The 27,825-nt window shown below is 40.4% G+C and overlaps 1 protein-coding gene and 1 long non-coding RNA gene across 3 annotated transcripts in view; one reads left to right on the top strand and one right to left on the bottom strand.

Annotated features, from left to right (window-relative positions):
* The window catches only part of LOC133610338 (uncharacterized), a 36,825-nt gene extending 11,154 nt beyond the window's left edge, over window positions 1–25,671 (top strand). The window contains exons 2-3 of the long non-coding RNA XR_009815853.1: window positions 21,978–22,075; window positions 25,211–25,671. This is a non-coding gene — a long non-coding RNA (uncharacterized lncRNA). The remainder of the gene's footprint in view (window positions 1–21,977; window positions 22,076–25,210) is intronic.
* col5a1 (procollagen, type V, alpha 1) overlaps window positions 1–27,825 on the bottom strand; it is a 159,598-nt gene that overhangs the window by 94,650 nt on the left and 37,123 nt on the right. For both annotated transcript variants that reach the window (XM_061966501.2, XM_061966502.2), the window contains exons 2-3: window positions 16,068–16,235; window positions 63–276 (exon numbers count right to left, since the gene is read on the bottom strand). In XM_061966501.2, coding sequence (XP_061822485.1) covers window positions 63–276; window positions 16,068–16,235 — 382 coding nt within the window. The remainder of the gene's footprint in view (window positions 1–62; window positions 277–16,067; window positions 16,236–27,825) is intronic.

Genomic DNA, 27,825 nt, shown 5'->3' with positions numbered 1-27,825 from the left:
CACAGACAGGCTAAGAAGGGCCCCCAGTGATTCAACTGTGCCAAGTCGGCAAGTCCACCTACTTTCCGTCGGCCAGGTTGATCCCCCGGAAGAGCGGGTAGTCCTCCGGGCCGGGCTTCCCCGTGTGGTCCTCGTACAGGAAGACGGGCGAGCGACCCATTTCCAGTCCCACCTGCTGGATTCCCTGCTCGTTGTAGACGGACAACAGGAAGGACTGGCTGCCCTTCTTGGGCCTCACTGTGGCCAAGATGGAGAAGTCCTCAGGGAATGCATCGCCTGCGGGAACAGAGGAAGACGGGACGTGTGACGCTGAAAACAGATTGTGTCGTCTGGAAAACCTACAGCATCATTTTAACTCTTCTCTTGGTTTGATGACGCTAACACAAAATGTGGGTTAGAAACTATGAAAGTATCAAAGTTGCTTCCACTGAGGCGGCTAAATTAATGTGGGGACAATTATTAACATTTTCGAAACAAACAAAATGTATAGATTTTTTATTAACCTTTAGGTCTGCCCTTGGAAGGGTCTCAGTCATAAAATGTTAAAATAAGTCATATAACATATATATATATATATATATATATATATATATATATATATATATATATATATATATATATATATATATATATATATATATATATATATATATACAGGTAAAAGCCAGTAAATTCCGAACGCCTCCCTAGGAAGGTGTTTCGGGCACGTCCGACCGGTAGGAGGCCACGTGGAAGACCCAGGACACGCTGGGAAGACTATCTCTCCCGGCTGGCCTGGGAACGCCTCGGGATCCCCCGGGAGGAGCTGGACGAAGTGGCTGGGGAGAGGGAAGTCTGGGCTTCCCTGCTTAAGCTGCTGCCCCCGCGACCCGACCTCGGATAAGCGGAAGAAGATGGATGGATGGATGGATACATATATAGTACAGGCCAAAGGTTTGGACACATCTTCTCATTTCAATGCGTTGTCTTTATTTTCATGACTATTTACATAGTAGATTGTCACCGAAGGCATCAAAACTATGACACTTGTGAAGTGAAAACCCTTTCAGGTGACTACCTCTTGAAGCTCATCGAGAGAATGCCATGAGTGTGCAAAGCAGTAATCAGAGCAAAGGGTGGCTATTTTTAAGGAACAATATGAAACATATTTTCAGTTATTTCACCTTTTTTTGTTCAGTACATAACTCCACATGTGTTCATTCATAGTTTTGATGCCTTCAGTGACAATCTACAATGTAAATAGTCATGAAAATAAAGAAAACGCATTGAATGAGAAGGTGTGTCCAAACGTTGGGCCTGTACTGTATATATATATGTATTTATATATATATATGTGTTTTAGGAAAAAACACAGAGGCTATTTCATCCCTACAAGCCTGTTTCGTCGGTTTCCCTGCTTTTCAGGGGAAATCCTCTGGCTTCAATTATATATTCAGGGGAAATCCCCTGAAGAGCAGGGAAACCTGCGAAACAGGCTTGTAGGGATGAAATAGCCTCTGTGTTTTTTCTTGACCTAACGTATATTCCTCTCTGCCCCGGTATTAAGCACTGTATAACGGATAAACCACAGAAACCTTGACTATATATATATATATATATATATATATATATATATATATATATATATATATGTATGTTACTGTGGTTTGTCCGTTATGCAGTGCTCAATACCGGGGTATAGTGGAATATACATTAGATCAGGAAAAAACAAAGAGGCTATATCTTCCCTACAAGCCTGTTTCGCAGATTTCTCTGCTCTTCAGGGGATTCTGAAGAGCAGAGAAACCTGCGAAACAGGCTTGTAGGGATGAAATAGCCTCTGTGTTTTTTCCTGACCTAACGTGTACATACACACACACACACACACACACACATATATATATATATATATATATATATATACTGTGTATATATATATATATATGCATACATAGATAGATAGATATACCGGCCCCCAGACACATTTTTTTCTCTAAATTTGTCAAAATAATTGCCCAGGCTTGCTTTACGCTATTGTGGGATCTCTGATATTAATTCAAAATATGGGGCCTTATAAATAAAATGTATTGAAGCCATCATTGACAAGGCAAACAAGCTTGCTGAATAGCGTAGAAACCTCTCAGATTCCAGTCAGCAAAGAATTCCAGACATCTGACTGAAGGCGTGTGGCTGAACTTGATTAAGCACAGTTCGAAAACAAAAAGCAGGTTTTCATGCTACGTGGAAAAGAAGAGAAGAAAGGTGCCAGCGTTTGCCACATGCAGTTATTGTTTTTCCTCTGGAAGTTGTCTTCCTGCTCTGGCCCGCCATCACTTTCACCGTCATGTGGTGAGCACATGTTTTGGCAGCCTCTCTGGAATTTCATCTCACCAATCGAAAGGACGATGAAGACGACGATGATGATGATGATGATGATGGCGGTGGTGGAGCTGTAGTTGACAAACGCTTGGACGGGAGCGTAAGGAAGACTGGAGAACATTAGGGGGAGGAAAGTTGGAAAAGCCACGACAGAGGATGGTCAAGGGTCAGCCGAGGGTGAAGAGGATGAGATAAAGGGGAGAAATTTGGATTTTTGAGAAAGGACCTCCATCTCTAATGACATAATTGGCCACAATAGAGAAATGTATCCTCAGTAAACGGGCTAAGTAGGCTCGGGTTTCTCTCTCACGCTCTAATCGCTACTTCGAGGATACCATTTTGTGTGTGACCCGACTTGACAGGTATGAAGAGGCGACGGTGCCAGGATGGACAATGAACGTCGGCGAACGTCACCTCCATATCCAAAACAGGCCAATAACAAACCATAAAGTTAGTTCACTCAACAATTAAAAGATTATTTACATAAACGTGTTAGGTTTAAAGTTACACAAGGGGTCTTCTTTGACAGGAAACGCAGGAGTTCACCGTGAAAGGTGTTAAAACCGGAAAGATCGCAATGGCGGGAAAAAAAAAACATCGCAAGAATATAGCGAGCTTCTTAATCTTTTATACTCTGTATACTTAAACACTACTAAGTAGTTCTACAGTTGCAGGGGTACTCAGTTGTAATACACTTTTCCACCACTTGTGGCAGTTATGACAATATCAAACAAACAGAAGAAGTCTGGAGCTAAAGTCATAAAGAAAGTTATGACTAAAGTAGTGAAGCTGTACTTTCATTTGTATTTTGATTTAATTAGATGTATTCTTTACATTAGGCGCACCGGGTTATAAGGCGCACTGTCGAGTTTTGAAAAAAAATAAGGATTTGAAGTGCGCCTTATAGTCCGGAAAATATGGTATGTATGTATGTATGTATGTATGTGTGTGTGTGTGTGTGTATGTATATATATATATATATATATATATATATATATATATATATATATATATATATATATATATATACTGTATATATATACTGTATATATATATACTGTATATATATATGTATACTGTATACATATATATATATACTGTATATATATACACTGTATGTATATATATATATATGTATGTATATATATATATATATGTATACTGTATATATATATATATATATATGTGTGTATGTATACATATATATATATATATATGTATGTATGGATGTATACATATATATATATATGTATACATACATACATATATATATATATATATATATGTATGTATGGATGTATACATATATATATATATATGTATACATACATACATATATATATATGTATGTATGTATACATATATATATATGTGTGTATGTATATAGTTAGATATATGTGTGTGTGAATGTATACATATATATATATTTATATATGTGTATGTATGTATGTATACCTATATATATGTGTATGTATATATGTATACATTTATATATGTGTATGTATGTATGTAGGTATACATATATATGTATTTATGTATACATATATATATATATATGTATGTATGTATACATATATGTGTGTATATGTATATATATATATATATATATATATATATATCTCAATGTGTGTGTATGTATGTGTATACGTATATCTAATATTTAGATATTTTATTTATATTTTCCCCACTAATTCTCACCACTTGTTTCTTTGTCAGTCTCGGTTCTGGCGTAGTCGCACATGCCTTAGCTGCGTGTGCGTGTTCAAGGGCGTGCCAAATGGAAACGTGTCGGAAAGGATAAACTACCTACCGGCGCGCTCGTGTTTTGCTTTATCGTGGGGACAGAAAAACAAGCCCAAATAAGCAACCACACGTTAAAAAACAATCCCCAAAAAAGCGCAGCCTACGAATCACGAATTTTGCGTTTTTTTTTTTTGCATGCGATAACTAATTGTGCCGTTAAAGGAAACTTTTGTTAACTCGTTTTTATTACGTTAACTTTGACAGCCCTTATATGACGACACCATGTATACTGTGCGTATATTGTTCATATGCTAAGTGTTTTTAGCTAACATCAACCTTGTTTCTGTCCTTTACTCAGAAATCTTAGCTATGCTACATGCCTAAAAGTCACTCTACTGTCAAAGTGGGTCAAACAGGAGCCCTCTTAAAGCCTTTACGACCCCATGTTGAGTCACGGCGCGCCAGCCGACACATTTGCCGACAAGTTGTAAGCCGCTTTGTTTATTCTGCGTCCTGCGTTAATGTTTCTCATTGCATTAAACAACATAAACCCTAATGGCGTTAGCTTCTGTGGCCCGAGGCGCTAATATCCTCATAACCTCAGCAGACGTCTGACTACCGCGTGTGCTATAATTAACTTGCACTTTCACACCGTAAATGTATAAGAAAGGACTTGTGTTGGGTTTAAAATGCATCATCCTTTCCAAGCGTTTGCTTAATGACTGCATGGAGGCGCTCGCTTACTCTTTTCCAGAACATCACCACAAGGCAGCCTGCGGCGACCGCTTTGTTTAACGCGGTTAGCGTCATTTTGTCCTTCACTTCTTTTAAGTGCCTTAAAGGCTGTGTGCTACAAACTTTTGCATCCAAGTGCTAGCTGAGTGGCTAACTAGAAGGGAAAAGAAACAAATTAGAATGATGTCACTCGCTAGGCCGTCTTCTGGAAGAAATTAGTCGCAAATTCTCGAGTGCAGGCAAGCTTGGACTGGACAAGACAAAGGCTGCGTTCATGCTTGGAGTTCAGTACTTTGATCTTGACCCAAATAATCAACCATACATAAGGGGTGGGGCACAAAGATGTTATGTTTTGGCAACAATAACATCATAACACAACGATTATGCGAGAATAAAACATTTTTGTAGAAAACATCTGCAATACTTAAGGATATCCCAGCAGGCGCAAGACATTGATACAACGTTGATTGTACATACATGTCTTTTAAAACTGACTTTGAAACAACGTTGCAAAACGGTTGTCTTTGTAAATTGAGACACTGTTGATGTCTAACGTTGGATCCACGCTGTTGGTTGGGAAAATTACCAAAATTCTATGTTCAAATCAACGTCAGAACCCGACATTGATTACACGTCGTCAAAAAGCATGTTGTTTCAACGTTGTATTTGTGTTGTAGAATATTGGCTGGAAAATGACCAAAATACAATGGTCAAATCAACCATTGAATAAACGTTGTCAAAAAGCATGTTGTTTCAACGTCGTATTTGTGTTGTAGAATATTGGCTGGAAAATGACCAAAATTCAATGTTCAAATCAACGTCAGAACCTGACATTGAATAAACGTTGTCAAAAAATGTTGTTTCAACATATTTGTGTTGTAGAATATTGGTTGAGAAATCACCAAAATTCAACAGTCAAATCAACGTCAGAAACCGACATTGATTAAACGTATTTGTGTTGTAGAATATTGGCTGGGAAATTACCTAAATTCAACGGTCAAATCAACGTCAGAACCCGACATTGATTAAACGTTGTCAAAAAGCATGTTGCTTCAACGTTGTATTTGTGCTGTAGAATATTGACTGGGAAATGACCAAATTTCAATGTTCAAATCAACGTCAGAACCTGACATTGATTAAAGGTCGTCAAAAAGCATGTTGTTTCAACGTTGTATTTGTGTTGTAGAATATTGGCTAGGAAATGACCAAAATTCAACGGTCAAATCAACCTCAGAACCCGACATTGATTAAACGTCGTTAAAAAGCATGTTGTTTCAACGTTGTATTTTTGTTGTAGAATATTGGCTGGGAAATTACCAAAATTCAACGGTCAAATCAATGTCAGAACCTGACATTGAACAAACGTCGTCAAAAAGCATGTTGATCCAACGTTGTATTTGTGTTGTAGAATATTGGTTGGGAAATGACCAAAATTCAATGTTCAAATCAACGTCACAACCTGACATTGAATAAACGTCATCAAAAAGCATGTTGTTTCAACGTTGTAATTGTATTGTAGAGTAATGGCTAGGAAATGACCAAAATTCAATGGTCAAATCAACGTCACAAACTGACATTGAATAAACGTCATCAAAAAGCATGTTGTTTCAACGTTGTATTTGTGTTGTAGAATATTGGCTGGGAAATGACCAAAATTCAACGGTCAAATCAACGTCAGAACCCGACATTGATTAAACGTCGTCAAAAAACATGTTCCAACGTTAGGTTTGAGTTGCTCAACATCAGGACCTAATTCAACAAGTTCTCAACGTTGTTTCAATGTCTTGTGCCTGCTGGGATCTAAAAGGATTAGAAAACACGTAGAAACACACCCCTTGTAGTATCGTGAGCGATAATGCGATATGTCGGGGGGAAAAAATCGCTTACACGATGTTACTTGAACTTTTTTTTACCTCCACCAGAAGGTCATCTAATTGTTGCCTTTTGTTCGTCTGTCAGATTAGTTACTTAGTCATTACATTAGTCATTTTTATTTTTATTCTTATTGTAATATGTTTCTATTTTGTTTCCATTTATACCCCCATTATTTACTTTTTACTTTTTAAATTCGATCTCAATTCTGTACACTGCTGCTGGAATTTTAATTTTCCTGAGAGAACTCTCCTGAAGGAATCAATAAAGTACTATCTATCTATCTATCTATCTATCTATCTATCTATCTATCTATCTATCTATCTATCTATCTATCTATCTATCTATCTATCCATCTATCTATCCATCTATTAAACTTTAATCTGATCTGAATCATTTCTAGTCCCTTACCTTATGTTTATGTTACAAGCTTCAAGTTAGTTAGCAACATAGCTCAAAAAGTTATTGGTTTCATTAGACTTTCAGGGAATTCCAGAAATGGAACCATTGATTACATTTTGGGGCTGAACCAGATAATTTATACTACCGGTACATTATTTTCCGTTCACGTAACAAGCCTCAACAACTGTGTGACAAAGACAGTGGAAACTGACAAGAGGGTTCACTCCGTTTCTTTCATTCCGTTACGGGTCGATTTTCATGTAACTTTCAGGAAACGCCAGAAATTAGATAAGGAACAAGTGGTCACAATTTTGGGGCTAATCCAGATAATTTCTTCGACGTTACCTTACTTTTACGTTATAAGCTTCAACTTCGGTGTGTGCGGACAAAGTAGCTCCAAATGTCGTGGGCACATTTGAATAAAGCTTTCAGAAATAGGAACAAGAAATTACTTACGGGGGGTGATCCCGATACCCGTCTGGATTCAAGACTTATTTAATATTGGTAGATAGAGACTAGCAAATGTCTGAATGCTTCTAGTTTTAATTATGCTATCTTTAACAGCTATTATGTTAAAATGTTTCTAAAAATGCATTGTAAAACTCTTGAAAAATACTGTTTGAACTGTAGTGTTGGATTCGACCTAACCTAACAATATTTTCAAAGCATTTCAAATGATTGTGAAATGTGCATAGCAGGCCAGTAGTTGGCGACATCATGTACTAAATGGTATTCCTTTGACACATGGCAGAAACATGTGTTGACACTTTTTAAGTCAAAAACTTGTCATGTCAGCAGTCCCCGAAGCTGGTTTTCATCGTGCAATGACGTGGTCTACCCTGGATCCAGCAGACAAGTGTAATTATAGCATGTGCGTCCAAAAAGAGAAGGTCTGCTTCAAAGTCAAGAGTGCCGCATTGTTTCTGGAACTCGACATGACTCGCAGGCCACAGTCTTTTCCCAAAGTTCGACGAAGGCCAATGGCGACATAGAGATGGTCCAATCCGCTGAGGCTAAATTTTGGGGCTGAACCAGATCATTTATACTACGTTATCTTCCGTTCACGTAACAAACCTCAACAACTGTGACAAAGACAGTGGAAACTGACAAGATGGTTCACTCCGTTTCTTTCATTCCGTTACGGGTGGATTTTCATTTAACTTTTGGGAAATGCCATAAACCGGATAAGGAACACGTGGTCACAATTTTTGGACTAATCTAGATAATTTCTTCGACGTTACCTTACTTTTATGTTATAAGCTTCAACTTCGGTGTGTGTGGACAAAGTAGCTCCAAATGTCGTGGGCACATTTGAATAAAGCTTTCAGAAATAGGAACAAGAAATTACTTACGGGGGGTGATCCCGATACCCGTCTGGATTCAAGACTTATTTAATATTGGTAGATACGGACTAGCAAACGTCTGAATGCTTCTAGTTTTAATTATGCTATCTTTAACAGCTGTTATGTTAAAATGTTTCTAAAAATGCATTGTAAAACTCTTGAAAAATACTGTTTGAACTGTAGCGTTGGATTCGACCTAACAATATTTTCAAAACATTTCAAATTATTGTGAAATGTCCATAGCAGACCAGTAGTTGGCGACATCATGTACTAAATTGTATTCCTTTGACACATGGCAGAAACATGTGTTGACACTTTTTAAGTCAAAAACTTGTCATGTCAGCAGTCCCCGAAGCTGGTTTTCATCGTGCTATGACGTGGTCCACCTTGGATCCAGCAGACAAGTGTAATTATAGCATGTGCGTCCAAAGAGAGAAGGTCTGCTTCAAAGTCAAGAGTGCCGCATTGTTTCTGGAACTCGACGTGACTCGCAGGCCACAGTCTTTTCCCAAAGTTCGACGAAGGCCAATGGCGACATAGAGATGGTCCAATCCACTGCTTTACTTGGAGGCTGCTTATTATTATTTCTCCGTAGACCACGTCACGGCTCTATGGTTTTTATCTCAGTATCTACTTTTTAAACAAAAAAATCGTTCCAGGAACGGGACATCTGATTCTTGGGGAAAAACACGCTTTTGGGCAATAGTGAAAAATAAGAAGATACCACAAAACAGCAGTAGGAGAAATGATGGAAAGGAGGGAAAGTCGAGAGGAGATCCAAAGCCACGTCAGCGAGATTTAACAAATCCTTACAACTAACTTTACTCATGAGTTAATCTTACCAATTTGTACTCGGAGACAAGTAAAAACCCTAGTATTTGAAGTACCGTATTTTTCGGACTATAAGTCGCAGTTTTGTGCGATTTATATATGTTTTTTTCCTTCTTTATTATGCATTTTCGGCAGGTGCGACTTATACTCCGGTGCGACTTATACTCTGAAAAATACGGTAGTGTCATGTCTGTGTGATCATGTTTTTGTCTTAGTCATGTTTTATTTAGTTATTGGACTTTTTAGTTTCTGGCTTTTCACTCCCTTGTCTTGTTTCCATGATTACCCATTAGTTTCACTTGTTCCATGTTTGGACTCATTGTGCACTCTTGTTTGTCACCATAGCAACCATTAGTTTTCACCTGTCACATCACGCACCTGTTTCACGTTTTGAGTCACGCAACTGTTTTTGTTAATCATGTCTATAGTATTTAAGTTCATTGTTTTCAGTTTGTCGTTCTGACGACATCCCCATATTTATGCTTCTGCACACTCTCCACACCCTTATGATCCTTGCTGCTCTTTTTTCATGCCGGTTCCATGCCAAGTAAGTTTTTGTTTATTAAGCCACAGTTAGTGTTTTTTGTTGTTCATAGTTTTTGCCTTTGTGCAAGTGTTTGGTTTCATAGTTTGTTCTCCGCCTTTTGTTTACTTCCTTGTTTTGTATTTATAGTCTATAAATTAAAAATGTACTCACATTCCCGTCTCGCCCGAGCCAACTTTCCGTTGCATCCCGGAAAAGCAAACACCCAGGACCAAGTCATGACAGGTAGCAGAAATAAAATTCATTAAAAGAGATATTACTGTCTAAACCAGATCTGGGCAAATTAAGGCCCGGGGGCCGCATGTTGAGCTTTTCCATCTGGCCCACCAGACATTCCCAAATATATATTTTAGATCTTTAAAATGGAAAGTGTAGCTGCCATTATGATGTGCAGTGATGTTTTCAAATGACCGTAAGTCTTGAACTATACAAAGTATTTCAATGGTTGGAATCTGCGCCTTTGCATGATATACTAGTTACTGTGGTAATTTAATTACCGTATTTTTCGGAGTATAAGTCGCTCCGGAGTATAAGTCGCACCGGCCGAAAATGCATAATAAAGAAGCGAAAAAACATATATAAGTCGCATTTTTTGGGGAAATGTATTTGATAAAACCCAACACCAAGAATAGACATTTGAAAGGCAATTTAAAATGAATAAAGAATAGTGAACAACTGGCTGAATAAGTGTACGTTATATGAGGCATAAATAACCAACTGAGAACGTGCCTGGTATGTTAACGTAACATATTATGGTAAGAGTCATTCAAATAACTATAACATATAGAACATGCTATACGTTTACCAAACAATCTGTCACTCCTAATCGCTAAATCCCATGAAATCTTATACGTCTAGTCTCTTACGTTAATGAGATAAATAATATTATTAGATATTTTACGGTAATGTGTTAATAATTTCATACTTTTGAGGCCAAACTATGAAAAAAAACTGCAACTTATAGTCCGGTAGTTACTATGGTAATCTAAGTCACAGCAGCTCAGACGAGGCACCAAGCAATGTGGGTGGGGAGCGTTTCCACAAAGTGGAACAGAATGGGACCGACGCGGAAAGAGATTTTTACAACAAATTTCTAAAGCTTAGTGATGTATCAGATATATCAGATTGTAGGTGGGGGTTTTTTTCTTCATATTTCGCTTTTTGTTGTGTTTCGCTTGATTGGAAAAATATGTCGATCGAGAGGGGGTGTGACGTTCATATGTTGTCAATATTCAGTCTTTTATCGTTCATAGTTAATATTGTAAATCTTGCATTCTTTATTTACATGTACATTCTCATTCAATATAATTCCATTTCGTTTTTTCAGGCGGTCTGTCATACTATTTTTGGCATTCAATCCGACATTATTGTGAAGTTTTGTGTTAGTGTTCCTAAAAATCAGATATACCGGCCCCCAGACAAATTTGTTTCTATAAATTTGGCCCGCCAAATCAAAATAATTGCCCAGGCCTGGTCTAAACGGTCATGTTTACTAATTCGGAAAATTGGCACTTAAAATGTTACTTGTCTGACATAACTGTTGCTTAAAGGGAACGTAGTTGGAAAAAACAACTTTTCTTACCTACTGGTACTGTTTTTTGTGAATTCAGGATTAGCATAAGTCCCCCAAATTTAAAATCAATTGCGGAGATATTCATAAAATAATCTTGCCTTACTTCACACTTCCTCCAAACAAGCCTAATTTGCCTAATTTGTGACGTTTTTCCCCAAGTGTGACGTCAGCGGATATCTCCATATATGGTAGGAATTTACCCAAAGAGCTTTGTGCGAGTCCGCCGTTGTAGTCAATAAGCTCCTTTTTTTCTCTCCCCTCTTGTTATGGGGCAGACGGGCTCGTGCGTGCGCATGCATCCTCCGCTGTTCCATCCATCCATCCATCCATCTTCTTCCGCTTATCCGAAGTCGGGTCGCGGGGGCAACAGCCTAAGCAGGGAAACCCAGACTTCCCTCTCGCCAGACACTTCGTCCAGCTCTTCCCGGGGGATCCCGAGGCGTTCCCAGGCCAGCCGGGAGACATAGTCTTCCCAACATGTCCTGGGTCTTCCCCGTGGCCTCCTACCGGTCGGACGTGCCCTAAACACCTCCCGAGGGAGGCGATCGGGTGGCATCCTGACCAGATGCCCGAACCACCTCATCTGGCTCCTCTCGATGTGGAGGAGCAGCGGCTTTACTTTGAGCTCCCCTCGGATGACAGAGCTTCTCACCCTATCTCTAAGGGAGAGCCCTGCCACCCGGCGGAAGAAACTAATTTCGGCCGCTTGTACCCGTGATCTTGTCCTTTTGGTCATAACCCAAAGCTCATGACCATAGGTGAGGATGGGAACGTAGATCGACCGGTAAATTGAGAGCTTTGCCTTCCGGCTCAGCTCCTTCTTCACCACAACGGATCGATACAGCGTTACTGAAGATGCCGCACCGATCCGCCTGTCGATCTCACGATCCACTCTTCCCTCACTCGTGAACAAGACTCCGAGGTACTTGAACTCCTCCACTTGGGGCAGGGTCTCCTCCCCAACCCGGAGATGGCACTCCACCCTTTCCCGGGTGAGAACCATGGACTCGGACTTGGAGGTGCTGATTCTCATCCCAGTCGCTTCACACTCGGCTGCGAACTGATCCAGCGAGAGCTGAAGATCTTGGCCAGATGAAGCCATCAGGACCACATCATCTGCAAAAAGCAGAGACCTGATCCTGCAGCCACCAAACCGGATCCCCTCAACGCCTTGACTGCGCCTAGAAATTCTGTCCATAAAAGTTATGAACAGAATCGGTGACAAAGGGCAGCCTTGGCGGAGTCCAACCCTCACTGGAAACGTGTCCGACTTACTGCCGGCAATGCGGACCAAGCTCTGACACTGATCATACAGGGAGCGGACCGCCAAAATCAGACAGTCCGATACCCCATACTCTCTGAGCACTCCCCACAGGACTTCCCGAGGGACACGGTCGAATGCCTTCTCCAAGTCCACAAAGCACATGTAGACTGGTTGGGCAAACTCTCATGCACCCTCAAGGACCCTGCCGAGAGTATAGAGCTGGTCCACAGTTCCACGACCAGGACGAAAACCACACTGTTCCTCCTGAATCTGAGGTTCGACTATCCGGCGTAGCCTCCTCTCCAGTACACCTGAGTAGACCTTAATGGGAAGGCTGAGGAGTGTGATCCCCCGATAGTTAGAACACACCCTCCGGTTCCCCTTCTTAAAGAGAGGAACCACCACCCCGGTCTGCCAATCCTCCGCTGTTGTCATTACTAATACAAAGTAGCGAGTAGTTCGAACTTATATCTGTCAGTAGACTCAATATGGAAGCACTAAAAACGACAACGTGGATGACGGGGAGAAGACAGAGAGTCAAAGGGGGGCCACGTAAATAAGACCGCCCACAAACGGCACATGTAGAGACGTCCTGTAAAACATTATCTAAGCAACATTTTGAGCAAAGAACCACCATTACATGTTACGTAGACCACAAGGAAGTGTTTTAAATGTAGGAAAGAAATCCATAAAAGACCCCTTTGAATGAATGAGTTAAGTTGCTAGTAGGGTAAAATTCCCGATGGTTAGTGTTACCATTTTAAATTATCATAAAACTGTGATTGATTACCACATTTGAATACACTCAAAACTCACGAGCGTGCTGATCGCTTGCTAGCGCGCTGATCGTTAGCTAGGAGCTAAATATAGTACAACTAAGAATATCATGTGCGTATTTTTTCTTCATTCAGAAATTTAATTTAGTTCAATGATTTGTGGCGCGTGATTGGATAATTTCGAGCATGTGCAACAATACTAAAACAATAATGATAACCATGATAATATCGGTCACGATAATTGGGATATATGGTTACATAACTTGAAAGTAAACATTCAGTATGGTAACGTTAAATATTTGTCAGGTCAGTGTGTTAAATGTGAGGCAGTTTAATTTCAGTTGTTGGGAACTTTTCACACTGCCCCAGTCGGTGTATCGTCATCATCATCATAGTAGCAATCATCTTTTTATGCTGTAAGATTTGAGTACTGAACGTCCACGGCTTTCCAAAGTATTTTTCACAAGATATGTATGCCTTCTTACGGCTTCTCATACGTAAATTACGTATGTACGTAAGCTAATACGTTGTCAGCTAATTTGGATAGCTAGCTTTAGCTGTCATTGAATGTATATTCCATCATAACAACAACATGATTGCAAATTATGTGTTGCTTCTCTTGGAGTGGCCGCCGTAAACACCATGAATTTTTTTAGGGCCGGTAAAAAAAATGATTACATAAACTTTGTGATTGTGAAAAATATACAAAATTGTCAAACAAATGTGTTTCTGTTAAACCGCTAATGGTAACGGAAGCTACTTGTTGTAGTTTTTGCTTTGAGAAGCGTGGCCGTGAGGAGGTTGCAAAGAGCACCTTGAACAAGTTATTTTTTATAAAGGAAGGGATTAGCAATAATTATTTGACAAAACTTTATGTGTAGGGTGAAATTTACAAAATTGCTATCTAAATGTAAGTAGTTTTGGCAACTAAACGTTACGTCAGGTTGTTCACCTTCAGATTGGAAACATTTGGTAATTGCAGTCAAGTATCACGCTCCATTTTGCACAAGTTCTCGATTAATCCACAATTGATTTCTCAGTTACTGGCATACTTGCCAACCTTGAGACCTCCAATTTCAGGAGGTGGGGGGTGGGTGCGGGGGGCGTGGTTGGGGCGTGGGCGTGGTTGGGGGCGTGGTTAAGAGGGGAGGAGTATATTTACAGCTAGAATTCACCAAGTCAAGTATGGATGGATGGATGGATGGATGGATGGAAGTATTTCATATATATATATATATATATATATATATATATATATATATATATATATATATATATATATATATATATATATATATATATATATATATACAGTACATACATATATATATACAGTACATACATATATATATATATATATATATATATATATATATATATATATATATATATATATCCCCGCGACCCTGAAGGGAATAAGCAGTAGTAAATGGATGGATGGATGGATGGATGGATGGATATATATATATATATATATATATATATAAGAAATAATTGACTTTCAGTGAATTCTAGCTATATATATATATATATATATATATATATATATATATATATATGTGTGTATATATATAAATAAAAGAAATACTTGAATTTCAGTGTTCATTTATTTACACATATACACACACATAACACTCATCTACTCATTGTTGAGTTAAGGGTTGAATTGTCCATCCTTGTTCTATTCTCTGTCACTATCTTTCTAACCATGCTGAACACTATGGCGTCACATTAGTGCCAAAAATCCAAGCGCATAAAAACTGTTATCGCGCGCTGATTCTCCACTTCGTGCGCGCGCGCAACACCCTTTTGCGCACGCGGAGAATCAGCGCGCGATAACAGTTTTTATGCGCTCAGATTTTTGGCACTAATGTGACGCCATACACGCGCGCGCAAAAGGGTGTCGCGCGCGCGCACGAAGTGGAGAATCAGCGCGCGATAACAGTTTTTATGCGCTCGGATTTTTGGCACTAATGTGACGGCATAGAACACCCTCTCTGATTATGCATTGCTGTGTGGCACGCACAAAAGTGCTTTCATCAAATGCACTAGATGGCAGTATTGTCCTGTTTAAGAGTGTCACAACATTGCTGTTTACGGCAGACGGACTGCTTTACTGTAGACGTTCTTTATATTGTGGGAAAGCGGACTCAGGTCCGCATGGAGCTGGAGGGGGCGTGGCCTCCAGCTCCGCCTGAATTTCGGGAGATTTTTGGGAGAAAATTTGTCCCGGGAGGTTTTCGGGAGAGGTGCTGAATTTCGGGAGTCTCCCGGAAAATCCGGGAGGGTTGGCAAGTATGGTTACTGGATTGCTCATTCTGTCCATTGCTAGTTATGCTAACTTGCTCGCTAGTTCAAATGTATACCCGCTCTGTACACTTGGAATTGGTTCCTATCCAAGAGTGACTGCGGTCAAAGATTGTTTATTTAACGTAAATAGTCACGTTCCAGGTGTGATAAAAAGGCCAGTTGCAGTGGATAGAAGCAGGCTTGGTAAAGGGAAGAGGAAATTGCTCTCAGCAGCAGGATTTCCCAGGAGTAAATCCCCAAGGAAATGGTGGTATGGGTGCTGTAGACCCAAATACCTGCATGGGATAAGTAAGGAGAAGGAGGAATAAACCCTTACCTGGATACAGCTGTTTGGTAGGGGTGCTGAGCTGGGCGTCTTTGGATACTCTGTAGGCCACATCGGGTCCTTGTGACGACCGCCGATGTGAGCAGAAGCCAGTCGTTTTCGTGACGCCCTCGGGCAAACTGGGAAAATCTAAAATCTTCAAGAGGTTGGCTGGTTCCGCTGCACAAAAAAGATAAATACAGAAGACGTCAGGTTAATTGTTTTAATTACGCCACTTGTGCTGTGAATAACTGAGGAGTGTCTTCGGAGAGCCCACTTCTGCTTTTTTGCTGACACAAGCACACTCCGCGGGAGATGTGTACAGTTGGAACACACCATTTGGGGTTTCACACGCAGCAAAAACACATCTTTTCATTCCGTTCCAGGCCACGCTCGGGCGACTGCGGCCGCCACCGTGCAATTAGCACACTTGCCGGCCGTAAGCAAACCACCGCCCAGCGTGCACACTGGGTCAACCTCACATGAAGTGACCCCGGACCGCACCCTGGCCTGCCAAAACCACGCAGCGCAAACAGCTGTTCCCACTGACACAGCGACACACACACACAAGCATTCAGCCTAATCTGGGCGGCGGGGACAAGATGTGGACAGACCAGGGCCAATGGGTTGTGTCTATTGGGACAGAGGGGGTTTCATGAGGAGGGTCAGCACACACTAACAACAGAAGGACTTTTACGGCAGGGATGCTGAACAAAAGCGGGAATGTCGTCGTCGTTTCTAAGGGAGACCTCATGACCGTCTCTTTTGGACACATGTACAGGTATAGCATTCCTTTTGTCGGCGGAATAAAGGACCACACACAGAAGAGGTCTTACCCACTGACGTGACCTCCAGCTGGATGCCGTCACACACGGATAACGTGCTGATCGATTTCAACAAAGACAGCCACAAAGGGAGACGGAACACACGTGAGACACTAAAGCTGGGCACAGAGTACTGGTTCACAACTATACATCATCTCCTGAGGACCTGCATTCTCTGCAGTGGACATTTGGGTTTTGCTTAAGAGGGCTGGAAAAACAAACCAACGTATGATGCTGCAGACTGTAGAACAGGGCAAGAACCATGCATAAGCAAGCAAGCTACCCTAAGACTCATTGACACAAGACTCAACCAGGTGGTTTAAGATAGACAGACATAGAGAAGGTACGTCAGAACACAAGAACTTCACACTTCTGACCTGATATTGTTGATATTTTGGATTCCAACTAAACTTACACCACCAAGACACTGCAAAAACTCAAATCTGAGATGTATTTCTAGATAAGAAACGGAATTGTGGCTATGGATGTTCTCATTCATCCAGGTCATTGTATTCTCAGGGCATTCCATCGATCGCAACTGGATTGGTTGGTTTGTCTTAGATGCCATTTTGCCTCTCAATCAAGTAGGCTTAATCACTCATAGACTTAGATTGGTCAAATGATCAGATCTAGTCTTAGACTTAGATTGGTCAGAACGAGTCTTAGATCTAGAATGGTCAGATGTAGTCTTAGACATCGATTGGTCAGATCTAGTCTAGCAGCTGGTGCCAAAACCCCAACTATTTATGCAGGAACTGATGAAAACAAAACCATCTTCGAAGACAAACCAACCATTTTAGTTGTGATCGATTGAATTCCCTGAGAGTATAAATGGAATAATGTTTTGGCAAATATTTTCTCGTTTTCTTGGCAAATTATTTTGCACATTTGAAAGAAAATATACCAGTTTTTCATCAAATATAGTAAAGAACCATTCTTCATTTCCTTTATTTGGAATCGGGTGGGATCATTTTTTTAACAAGAGATTTGACAAATGTGTTTGTTTCCAGAACAGAGTTGGGTTCAGTTTTGTAAAATACTCATTCTTTATCCTTTCCTTTTCTGAAAGTTAGTAACTACTGTCCAACGTTCTGGTACCCTTCTGTTGTGGTGCCAACAGAATCACCTAAAAGGTAGAAGTACTGATAGATGACATAGGCTCATAACATGCAACTCAAGGTATTTCAAGCATTATTTTGATATAATTTTGATAGCTTATGAAAACCTCGAATCGACAATCTCAGTAAATTTTAACCCCCGATCATCAAAATTAATACAAATATAGGCTTGACATATCTCACTCTGCATGTAGTGAATTAATATCACATTGGTTTTACATTTGAAGTTCAATTGAACGTTATTCAAATTTTTGGAGTCTCACCTGAGACACTGCAGTCCAGTCGGTGGACAGGAAATCGTCACATTTGTGTGTAACAATGGGCCTTTTAACAAACAAACTACTGTAAAATTACGATGCATAGATGTACAAATAAGCCTTCCAAAATCTTACAGTGGCAAACTAAACTAAACTGTTTTGCCTTATAGAAACCTGGCTATGGAAACCAACATAATCCAAAACATTACACATTTCTAGAATTCTTTGTTAAAGTGCGGTATGCAATGACTTAAACCCGAGTGTTCCTCCTCTGACTTTACAACTGTGCTGGCTAAGATCGGAGCGTCTGAGATTCCAAACCACAAAAAGGTCAAACATTCAGTACATCACATTTTTTTATACAAACAGCACAAAGTTCTAGAGAAGTAAACTAAAGTTGGATCAGTTCGGAGCGGCGTGACCTCCTAATCAGGCTGCTCTCATCTCTCGCTCCGTTCTGAGCCAGCCCACACTTCCTGTCTCGGAGGAAGACCGTTATCCAAACTCTCTAATTGTGCTTCAGTGCCGGGAGACACGTTTGGCCCCGACGCTGACGAGGGATTTGTTGGACGGATCTGAGCACCGCGCCCTTTGGCGTCGTCCGGCGTGACTCGGGTATTCTTGGAGGTGTAGACACTTCACCTGTGATCAGGTTAAGTACCGCCATGAAAAGTTGGCTTTGTCTGTCATCAGCCACAATGAGGAGAGTGACAGTAACCACACCCCCCGCCCACTGGGAAAACTGTTGGGAATGAGGAGGGGGATCATCTTTGTTGACAGATTCACATCCGTTACAAACCATAGCGTTGTCACTAATGAAAATCAATGGTATGGAATACTATATCATGGTGGAACAATACATTTAATAAAGCATATGTTGAACATAGATATCCCTGCGGAATTCTCCTCCTAATCCATCCAAATCCATGGAAAGCGTCGATAACATCTGTTGCAGACCATTTGCAGGGCTCGAATTTAACCACGGCAAGTGCCGCGACCGCCCTCGTCATTTGCCGAAATGCCCTAAAAAAATTGAACATGGCAAGAACATGCCGTGACCGCCCTTGACTTTTTACTTGTTAATGGACGAGGGATGTAACAATAAACGGTATAATGATAAATAGCGATAAAATTCCAGACGTTTAATAATACCGTCTAATTTTTTAATTACCGAAAAAACGTAATTTATTAATGCATTTTGGGCAACAGGAAGTCAGACGCATGCGCACTAGCGTCGTTTGGCTTGATAATCATGCCGGACTAACTATACAGACTTTGCTCAGGAGATTTCCTCTAAACGGAGCCAAGCGCTTGGTTTAATGTCATTTTCCCTCGCTTACCGCCGTGCGTTGAAGAGCGAACTGCTGTGTTTAGATGGAGACAGGTGTGGACAATATTGTCCCCACACTAAAAGTATACAGCAAAGGAGAAAAACTATTTGATGTTGCTTTTATTTTCTCAATACGGCGTCCATCAGCTGCTGTGACTGAGAGTTAATGAGGTGAGGAAACATGCAGCAGGCGATGTGTCGTGAACGTTGTCACAACTTGTTTATAAAGTCTTTACTTTGTTTACTGCGATGTTCACTCGTCCTTTATTGAACTGTAAACTGTATCAGTGTTCAAATAACATCAATACTAGCTATAATGTTTTGTCATCTCATCGAATTGAACGCATGCTGGGAAGATTGTGTATTCGATGTGTGAGGTGTCACTCGTGTTTAGAGAAGAACAAAGCTTGTTTATTAGACTTCATCTTCATTAGCCAAATTGCTTTGTGGTTTTTTTTATATATCAAAAAGTAAACGCCATGTTTTTATTTTACATTATTCGTGTTTTTTTCATGTCACAAAAGTATGACTGCCAAAACCATTCATGTGAAATAGCATTTTGTTAATGTTTTATTGTGTATACGACATATTTCTGCTCAAACTCTTAATGGATCTGTCCCGATACAGCATCTACATGTACATATAAATGTCCATAACTTAAAAAAATAAATAAATTGAAAAAACTCCCATCCATCCATCCATTTTCTACCGCTTGTCCCTTCCTGGGTCGCGGGGGGGGTGCTGGAGGCTATCTCAGCTTCCTCTATCAAAATGTAAAAATAGAGATAAAAGCATCATGTAATGACAAAAAGCTGACAAGTTGATATTATTAAAGAATTTAAAAAAACTAATATTTTTTCTTTACATATATGGATAACGTTTATTTATAGCCTCTTTATTAGACGTTGCAAATGACATGATGGTATTATGTTCACACCCCAACACTGCTTTACCTAATAATCAGTAATCATGATTTCAAAATTGATAACAATAATCTTAATTATTACTTTGGCCATAATTGGCAGCCCTAGCTCTCATACATGAACACTATTTTTATCTATATGGACAAAAAGTGCAGTTATGTCTTATGGCCATCAGGTGCCATAATTCAACATTCTTATACTGTATGTATAAAAAAAATAATGTTTTCCTTGGTGTCCTAAAATATGAGCCCTCCTTTAAGGCAACACTTGCCTTGACCTTAAAAAGTACAAATTTGAGGCCTGCATTTGTCACTCATCCAATGTGGAAATCAATTCAGCAAATATCTTATGTGGTAATTTAAATAATCAATAAGACACCAGAACTAATCAAGCCCTGAGCGTTAATAAATCAAAGAACTGAAGCAAAAGTAAAATAAACTTTTAATGATGCAGCAAATATATTCTTCTCAGCTGGGACAAGACATTGAACCAATGCTGAGAACTTGTTGAATTAGGTCCTGACGTTGAGCAACTCAAATATAACGTTTAAACAACATGCTTTTTGAAAACGTTTAACCAATGTTGGGTTCTGACATTGATTTCGACCACTTCTAACCAATACTCTACAACACAAATACGTTTAAACAACATGCTTTTTGACAACGTTTATTCAATGTCAGGTTGTGACATTGATTCGAACATTGAAATTTGGTCATTTTCCAACCAATATTCTACAACACAAATACAACGTTGAAACAACATGTTTTTTGACAACGTTTATTCCAATGTCAGGTTGTGACGTTGATTTGACCGTTGAAATTTTGCAATGTCCCACTCAACAACGTGGATCCAACGTTAGACACCCAATGTCATCTCAATTTACAAATACGACTATTTTGCAACGTTGTTTCAAAGGACATGCACGTATAATCAGCGTTGTATCAATGTCTTGTGCCTGCTGGGTTATTGAGGCAATGTGCTGCTACAAATATCGTATTCTAGCCTCTAAAGGCTTAGTGGCCACATGTGTGGACAGCACCTTTTAGCTCTTATTTCCAAAATTGTGTACACTACTGAATTGGGGTCTTATGGCCACTTATGTGGACACTTATACTGCCATCTGGTGGTGTCAGAAGAGTATAACATACAATGGAATTTGGGGAAAAAAAGTGTTAAAATAAGAATTAGCATGTCACTACACATGAAGTACACGTTTGTGTACTTATGGACTAAGTACATCATATCAAAAGATGATTCTTAGTTTTTATTCTAATTAGGGTCCAATAAGCCCAAATAGCAAAGAGAAATTTAAAAAAGCATGTAAACAAACAGCTTGGGCCCTAAGATGTTAAATTATCATAGAACAAAAATAATAAATGCTACAATGTTGGATACACAATTTGGAGTTTTGAATAATGCTGTGTTTTTTTAATTTTTTTAAATTAATTTATTGTTTCTTTTTTTTAACAGTGGGATCACAGTGACGTCAACGTGTGCCAGACGTACTTATATGGACCAGTATAGACTTGGATTGACATTACTACATGTTAGCAAGGTAGAGAGGCAAGGTCAGTAAGCTGGAGGGAGCGGGGCATGGTAGGGTTAATTTGCCTCTAAAAAAGACTTCTAACGAAGTCATTATTATAGCCCTTAACCACACTTGTGATTAAGGACTATATAAATAAACTTTGATTGATTGAATTATTTAATTTTAGACTGCAACTTCATTTTAGGGTGGCACATCACATAATTCTAATGTGGCCTGTCACATTATTTTATGTGGTCCGACACGTCATTTTATTGTGGACTGCCCCATAATTTTAATGTGGCATGCCATATAATTATTTTGTCGCGGCCATTTAATGTGGTCTGCCACATTATTTTATTTTAGACCGCTAAGTCATACTAAAGTGGCCCGTCCCATAATTTAAGGAAGCACGCCAAATGATTCTAATGTGCCCCGCCATTTCATGTGGTCCGCCACGTCATTATAGTCCTTGACCACACTTGTGATTAAGGGCTTTATAAATAAACTTTGATTGATTTTATTTTGGGCGGCCACATCATTTTAAATTGGCCCGTACCATAATTTTAGAGTGGCACATCACATAAGTCTAACGTGGCCCGCCACATTATTTTATGTGGTCTGCCACTGCATTAATGTGGCCCGACACGTCATTTTTTTGTGGACATGCCACTTAATTTTAAAGTGGCCCGTTTTAGGGTAGCACAACACATAAGTCTAATGTGGCCCGCCACATTATTTTATTTGGCTTCCGCTTCATTAGGTAGCCCATCCCATAATTTTAGGGTGGCACATCACATAATTGTAACGTGGCATGCCACATTATTTTATGTGGTCCGCCACATCATTATCGTGGCCCGACACGTCATTTTATCGTGGAATGTCACTTAATTTTAAAGTGGCCCGTCCCAAAATTTTAGGGTGATCCAACACATAAGTCTAATGTGGCCCGCCACGTTATTTTATTTGGCTTCCGCTTCATTAATGTGGCCCATCTCATAATTTTAGGCTGACACGTCATTTTATTGTGGACTGCCACTTATTTTTAATGTTGCCCGTCCCATAATTTTAGGGTGGCACATCACATAAGTCTAATGTGGCCCGCCGCATTATTTTATGTGGCTGCCACATCATTGATGTGGCCTGACACGTCATTTTATTGTGGAATGTCACTTTATTTTAAAGTGGCCCGTCCCTAAATTTTAGGGTGGCACAACACATAAGTCTAATGTGGCCCGCCACATTATTTTATGTGGTCCGCCACATCATTCGTGTGGCCCGACACGTCATTTTATTATGGAACGTCACTTAATTTTAAAATGGCCCATCCCAAAATTTTAGGGTGACACAACACATAAGGCTAATGTAGCCCGCCACATTATTTTATTTGGCTGCCGATTCATTAAGTTGGCCCATCCCATAATTTTAGGGTGGCACATCACATGAGTCTAATGTGGCCAGACACGTCATTTTATTGTGCACTGCCACTTATTTTTAATGTTGCCCGTCCCATAATTTTAGGGTGGCACATCACATAAGTCTAATGTGGCCCGCCACATTATTTTACGTGGTCCGCCACATCATTCGTGTGGCCTGACACGTCATTTTATTATGGAATGTCACTTAATTTTAAAATGGCCCATTCCATAATTTTAGGGTGGCACATCACATAAGTCTAATGTGGCCCGCCACATTATTTTACGTGGTCCGCCACATCATTAATGTGGCCTGACACATCATTTTATTATGGAATGTCACTTAATTTTGAAGTGGCCCATCCCAAAATTTTAGAGTGACACAACACATAAGGCTAATGTGGCCCGCCACATTATTTTATTTGGCTTCCGCCCATCCCATAATTTTAGGGTGGCACATCACATGAGTCTAATGGGGCCCGACACGTCATTTTATTGTGCACTGCCACTTATTTTTAATGTTGCCCGTCCCATAATTTTAGGGTGGCACATCACATAAGTCTAATGTGGCCCGCCACATTATTTTATGTGGTCCGCCACATTATTAATGTGGCCTGACACGTCATTTTATTATGGAATGTCACTTAATTTTAATCTGGCCCATCCCAAAATTTTAGGGTGACACAACACATAAGGCTAATGTGGCCCGCCACATTATTTTATTTGGCTTCCGCTTCATTAAATTGGCCCATCCCATAATTTTAGGGTGGCACAACACATAAGTCTAATGTGGCCCGCCACATTATTTTATTTGGCTTGTGCTTCATTAAGGTGGCCCATCCCATAATTTTAGGCTGGCACATCACATGAGTCTAACGTGGCCCGCCACATTATTTTGTGTGGTCCGACACGTCATTTTATTGTGGACTGCCACTTAATTTTAACGTAGCCCGTCCCATCATTTTAACCTGGCACGCTTGTGGTCTGCTACATCATTCGTGTGACCCACCATATCATTTTATCGTGGACCTCCACATCATTTTAACTTGGCCCGTCCCATAATTCTAATGTGGGCCCCCACGTTAATTTATATGGTCTGCTACATCATTTTTTATAGTCTTCCTCGCCATTTTTAAGGTGGTGCTCCACGTCATTCATGTGGACGGCCGCTTCTTTTTAAAGCGTCCCAAAACATCATTTATGTGGCCTGCGTAAGGCTGGAAATTAAAAAAAAAAGAAGCCCTTTCTGGTTAAACGTATTTGCTCTGTCAGTTTTGACAATTGCACAAGTAGTACACTTGATGTTCCAAGCCTTATTCCAAGTGTATATTCTTATGAATAATTCACTGTTCCATGTGGCCCTCTGAAGGCAGCCATAATTGCCACATGGCCCTCAATGAAAATGAGTTGGACCCCCCCTGGTCTAAGGAAATAGAGAGTGGTGGTGTAGACTAGCGAGGGTCTAAGAGCGGCGGTCGTCGGTGCTTCAAATGTTTTAGTAGCCAGCAGGCAGACGTCGCCTGCAGCTTCCATGCATTCTTTAAGCAGATTTTCTGCCTTTTAAGGCGGCAAGTGCGCACGCGGCCGCCGGCGACACGTTAACAACCTCGGTCTGGAGAATGTATCTAAATAAACGGCGCACTAATCCCGTGACGATAAGCATTTTTCGGAGCAGGAAACAATCCATCAAGCCCTTCAGTGCTCCACAATCCTGCTTTACCGTCTTCTATTGCAATCAGGGCTTTGTTTTTTCATCCCTGCAGATCCGAGGGCCCCTGGGCGAGGTCACGCGGAGGTGAGCCAAGCGGAGAAGGTGTGACCACAAACACAACGACGCGCTTCTCTGTCGAGGGGACCACCGAAGAGAAGGCCGGCGAGACACACGCCGTCATTCACGGGATTCCGTTGTGGAGGAAGCCGCCGACGACCACATCCGAACCGCAGGTACGGACCTCAATCGCACCTTGTTAGGCCGACGTGTTTACACACCTGGCCTCACATCCGAGAGGTTTCCCCTGGCGTGCACGCTTGGTGTTTATTCGCCACTTATGTACTCATTCATGTACTCATTCATGTACTCGTCATTTATGTACTCATTCATGCTAAATAGCAACTCTTGAGCTCCAGTCCGACTTTAACCCGACATAATCCTCCACTCGCGCTTCTTTGAAGATTGGTCGCGACAAACCCCTGCTTCCCTAGTAGGCGGCCTTGGTTCTCGTACGTATCATTATTTTATGTGGTCCGACACATCATTAATGTGGCCCGACATATAATTTTATGTGGTCTGCCACATAATTTTATTTTACCCGCCATATCATTTTATTGTGGCCTGCCACATTATTTTATTTTGGACCGCTAAGTCATACTAAAGTGGCCCGTCCCATAATTTTAAAAGCGCCACATGAGGTCTGCCACATCATTTCATGTGGTCCGCCACATCATTATAGCCCTTGTCATTATAGCCCTTAATCACAAGTGTGGTTAAGGGCTATAATGACAATAATCATATTAACTTTGATTGATTGATTGATTTTATTTTGGACCGTCACTTCATTTTAAATTGGCCCGTCCCATAATTTTAGGGTCGCACATCACATAAGTCTAACGTGGTCTGCCACATCATTTCATTTGGTCCGCCACATCATTTCACGTGGTCCGCCACGTCATTTCATGTGGTCCGCCACGTCATTATAGCCCTTAACCACACTTGTAAATAAGGGCTATATAAATAAAGTTTGATTGATTGATTTTTTTTTGGACTGCCACTTCATTTAAAATTGGCCCGTTCCATAATTTTAGGGTGGCACATCACATAAGTCCAACGTGGCCCGCCACATTATTTTACGTGGCTGCCACGCCATTAATGTGACCTGACACGTCATTTTATTGAGGACTGTCACTTAATTTAATTCGTCCCGTCCCATAATTTTAGGGTGGCACATCACATAAGTCTAATGTGGCACGCCACCTTATTTTACGTTGCTGCCACATCATTAATGTGGCCCGACAGGTAATTTTATTGTGGACTCCCACTTAATTTTAAAATGGCCCGTCCCATAATTTTAGGGTGGCGCATCACATGAGTCTGAAGTAGACTGCCACATTATTTAAGTGGCCCGACTCGTCATTTTGTTGTGGACTGTCACATTATTTAAAAGTGGCCCGTCCCATAATTTTAGGGTGGCACATCACATAAGTCTAACGTGGCCCACCACCTTATTTAAGTGGCCCGACACGTCATTAATGTGGCCCGACAGGTCATTTTATTGTGGACTGCCACTTAATTTTAAAATGGCCCATCCCATAATTTTAGGGTGGCACATCACATAAGTCTAATGTGGCACGCCACCTTATTTTACATTGCTGCCACATCATTAATGTGGCCCGACAAGTAATTTTATTGTGGACTCCCACTTAATTTTAAAATGGCCCGTCCCATAATTTTAGGGTGGCACATCACATGAGTCTGAAGTAGCCTGCCACATTATTTAAGTGGCCCGACTCGTCATTTTGTTGTGGACTGTCACATTATTTAAAAGTGGCCCGTCCCATACCATAATTTTAGGGTGGCACATCACATAAGTCTAACGTGGCCCACCACCTTATTTAAGTGGCCCGACACGTCATTAATGTGGCCCGACAGGTCATTTTATTGTGGACTGCCACTTAATTTTAAAATGGCCCGTCCCATAATTTTAGGGTGGCACATCACATAAGTCTAAAGTGGCCTGCCACATTATTTAAGTGGCTAGACACGTCATTTTATCGTGGACTGCCACTTAATTTAATTCGGCCTGTCCCATAATTTTAGGTTGGCACATCACATAAGTGTAATGTGGCCTGACGCATTATTTTACGTGGCTGCCACGTCATTAATGTGGCCCGACACGTAATTTTTATGTGGACTGCCACTTAATTTTAAAATGGCCCGTCCCATAATTTTAGAGTTGCTCGATAAAACTTTTTCACTTCCGATATGATATCAATATTGAAGCCTTGGGTATTGGTCAATGCCAATATTAATCCAATATGATGTCAGACAGAATCACCATACATATTTTTTATATTTTGTAGTGAAATTACTCTGAGAATAGGTATAAAAAATAACTCCTTGTTTCTTGCGTCGTACAAAGAAAGCACTACTGAGTCAAATTCCTTGTATGTTGTGGTCATTTGGCTTTTTGACGACAATTCATAAAGTTAAGCTCACGACGCAGTAATTTGAATGGTGCGGACACGTTTGTTACTGGACATTTTCTAAGACGCTTCTGCTTTGGACACTTTAAGTAATCATTTAATACTTGTATTATGCCGGGAGGGCGGGGGTGCTTGTGAACATGTGGTTTAGCTTCATTGTTTTCTTTAACGTTAACAA

The sequence above is a fragment of the Nerophis lumbriciformis genome, linkage group LG11 (assembly GCF_033978685.3).
Source record: "Nerophis lumbriciformis linkage group LG11, RoL_Nlum_v2.1, whole genome shotgun sequence".
NCBI lineage: Eukaryota > Metazoa > Chordata > Actinopteri > Syngnathiformes > Syngnathidae > Nerophis > Nerophis lumbriciformis.
The sequence above is the reverse complement of the archived record's forward strand: the minus strand, read 5'-3'. Positions and strand labels throughout refer to the sequence as shown.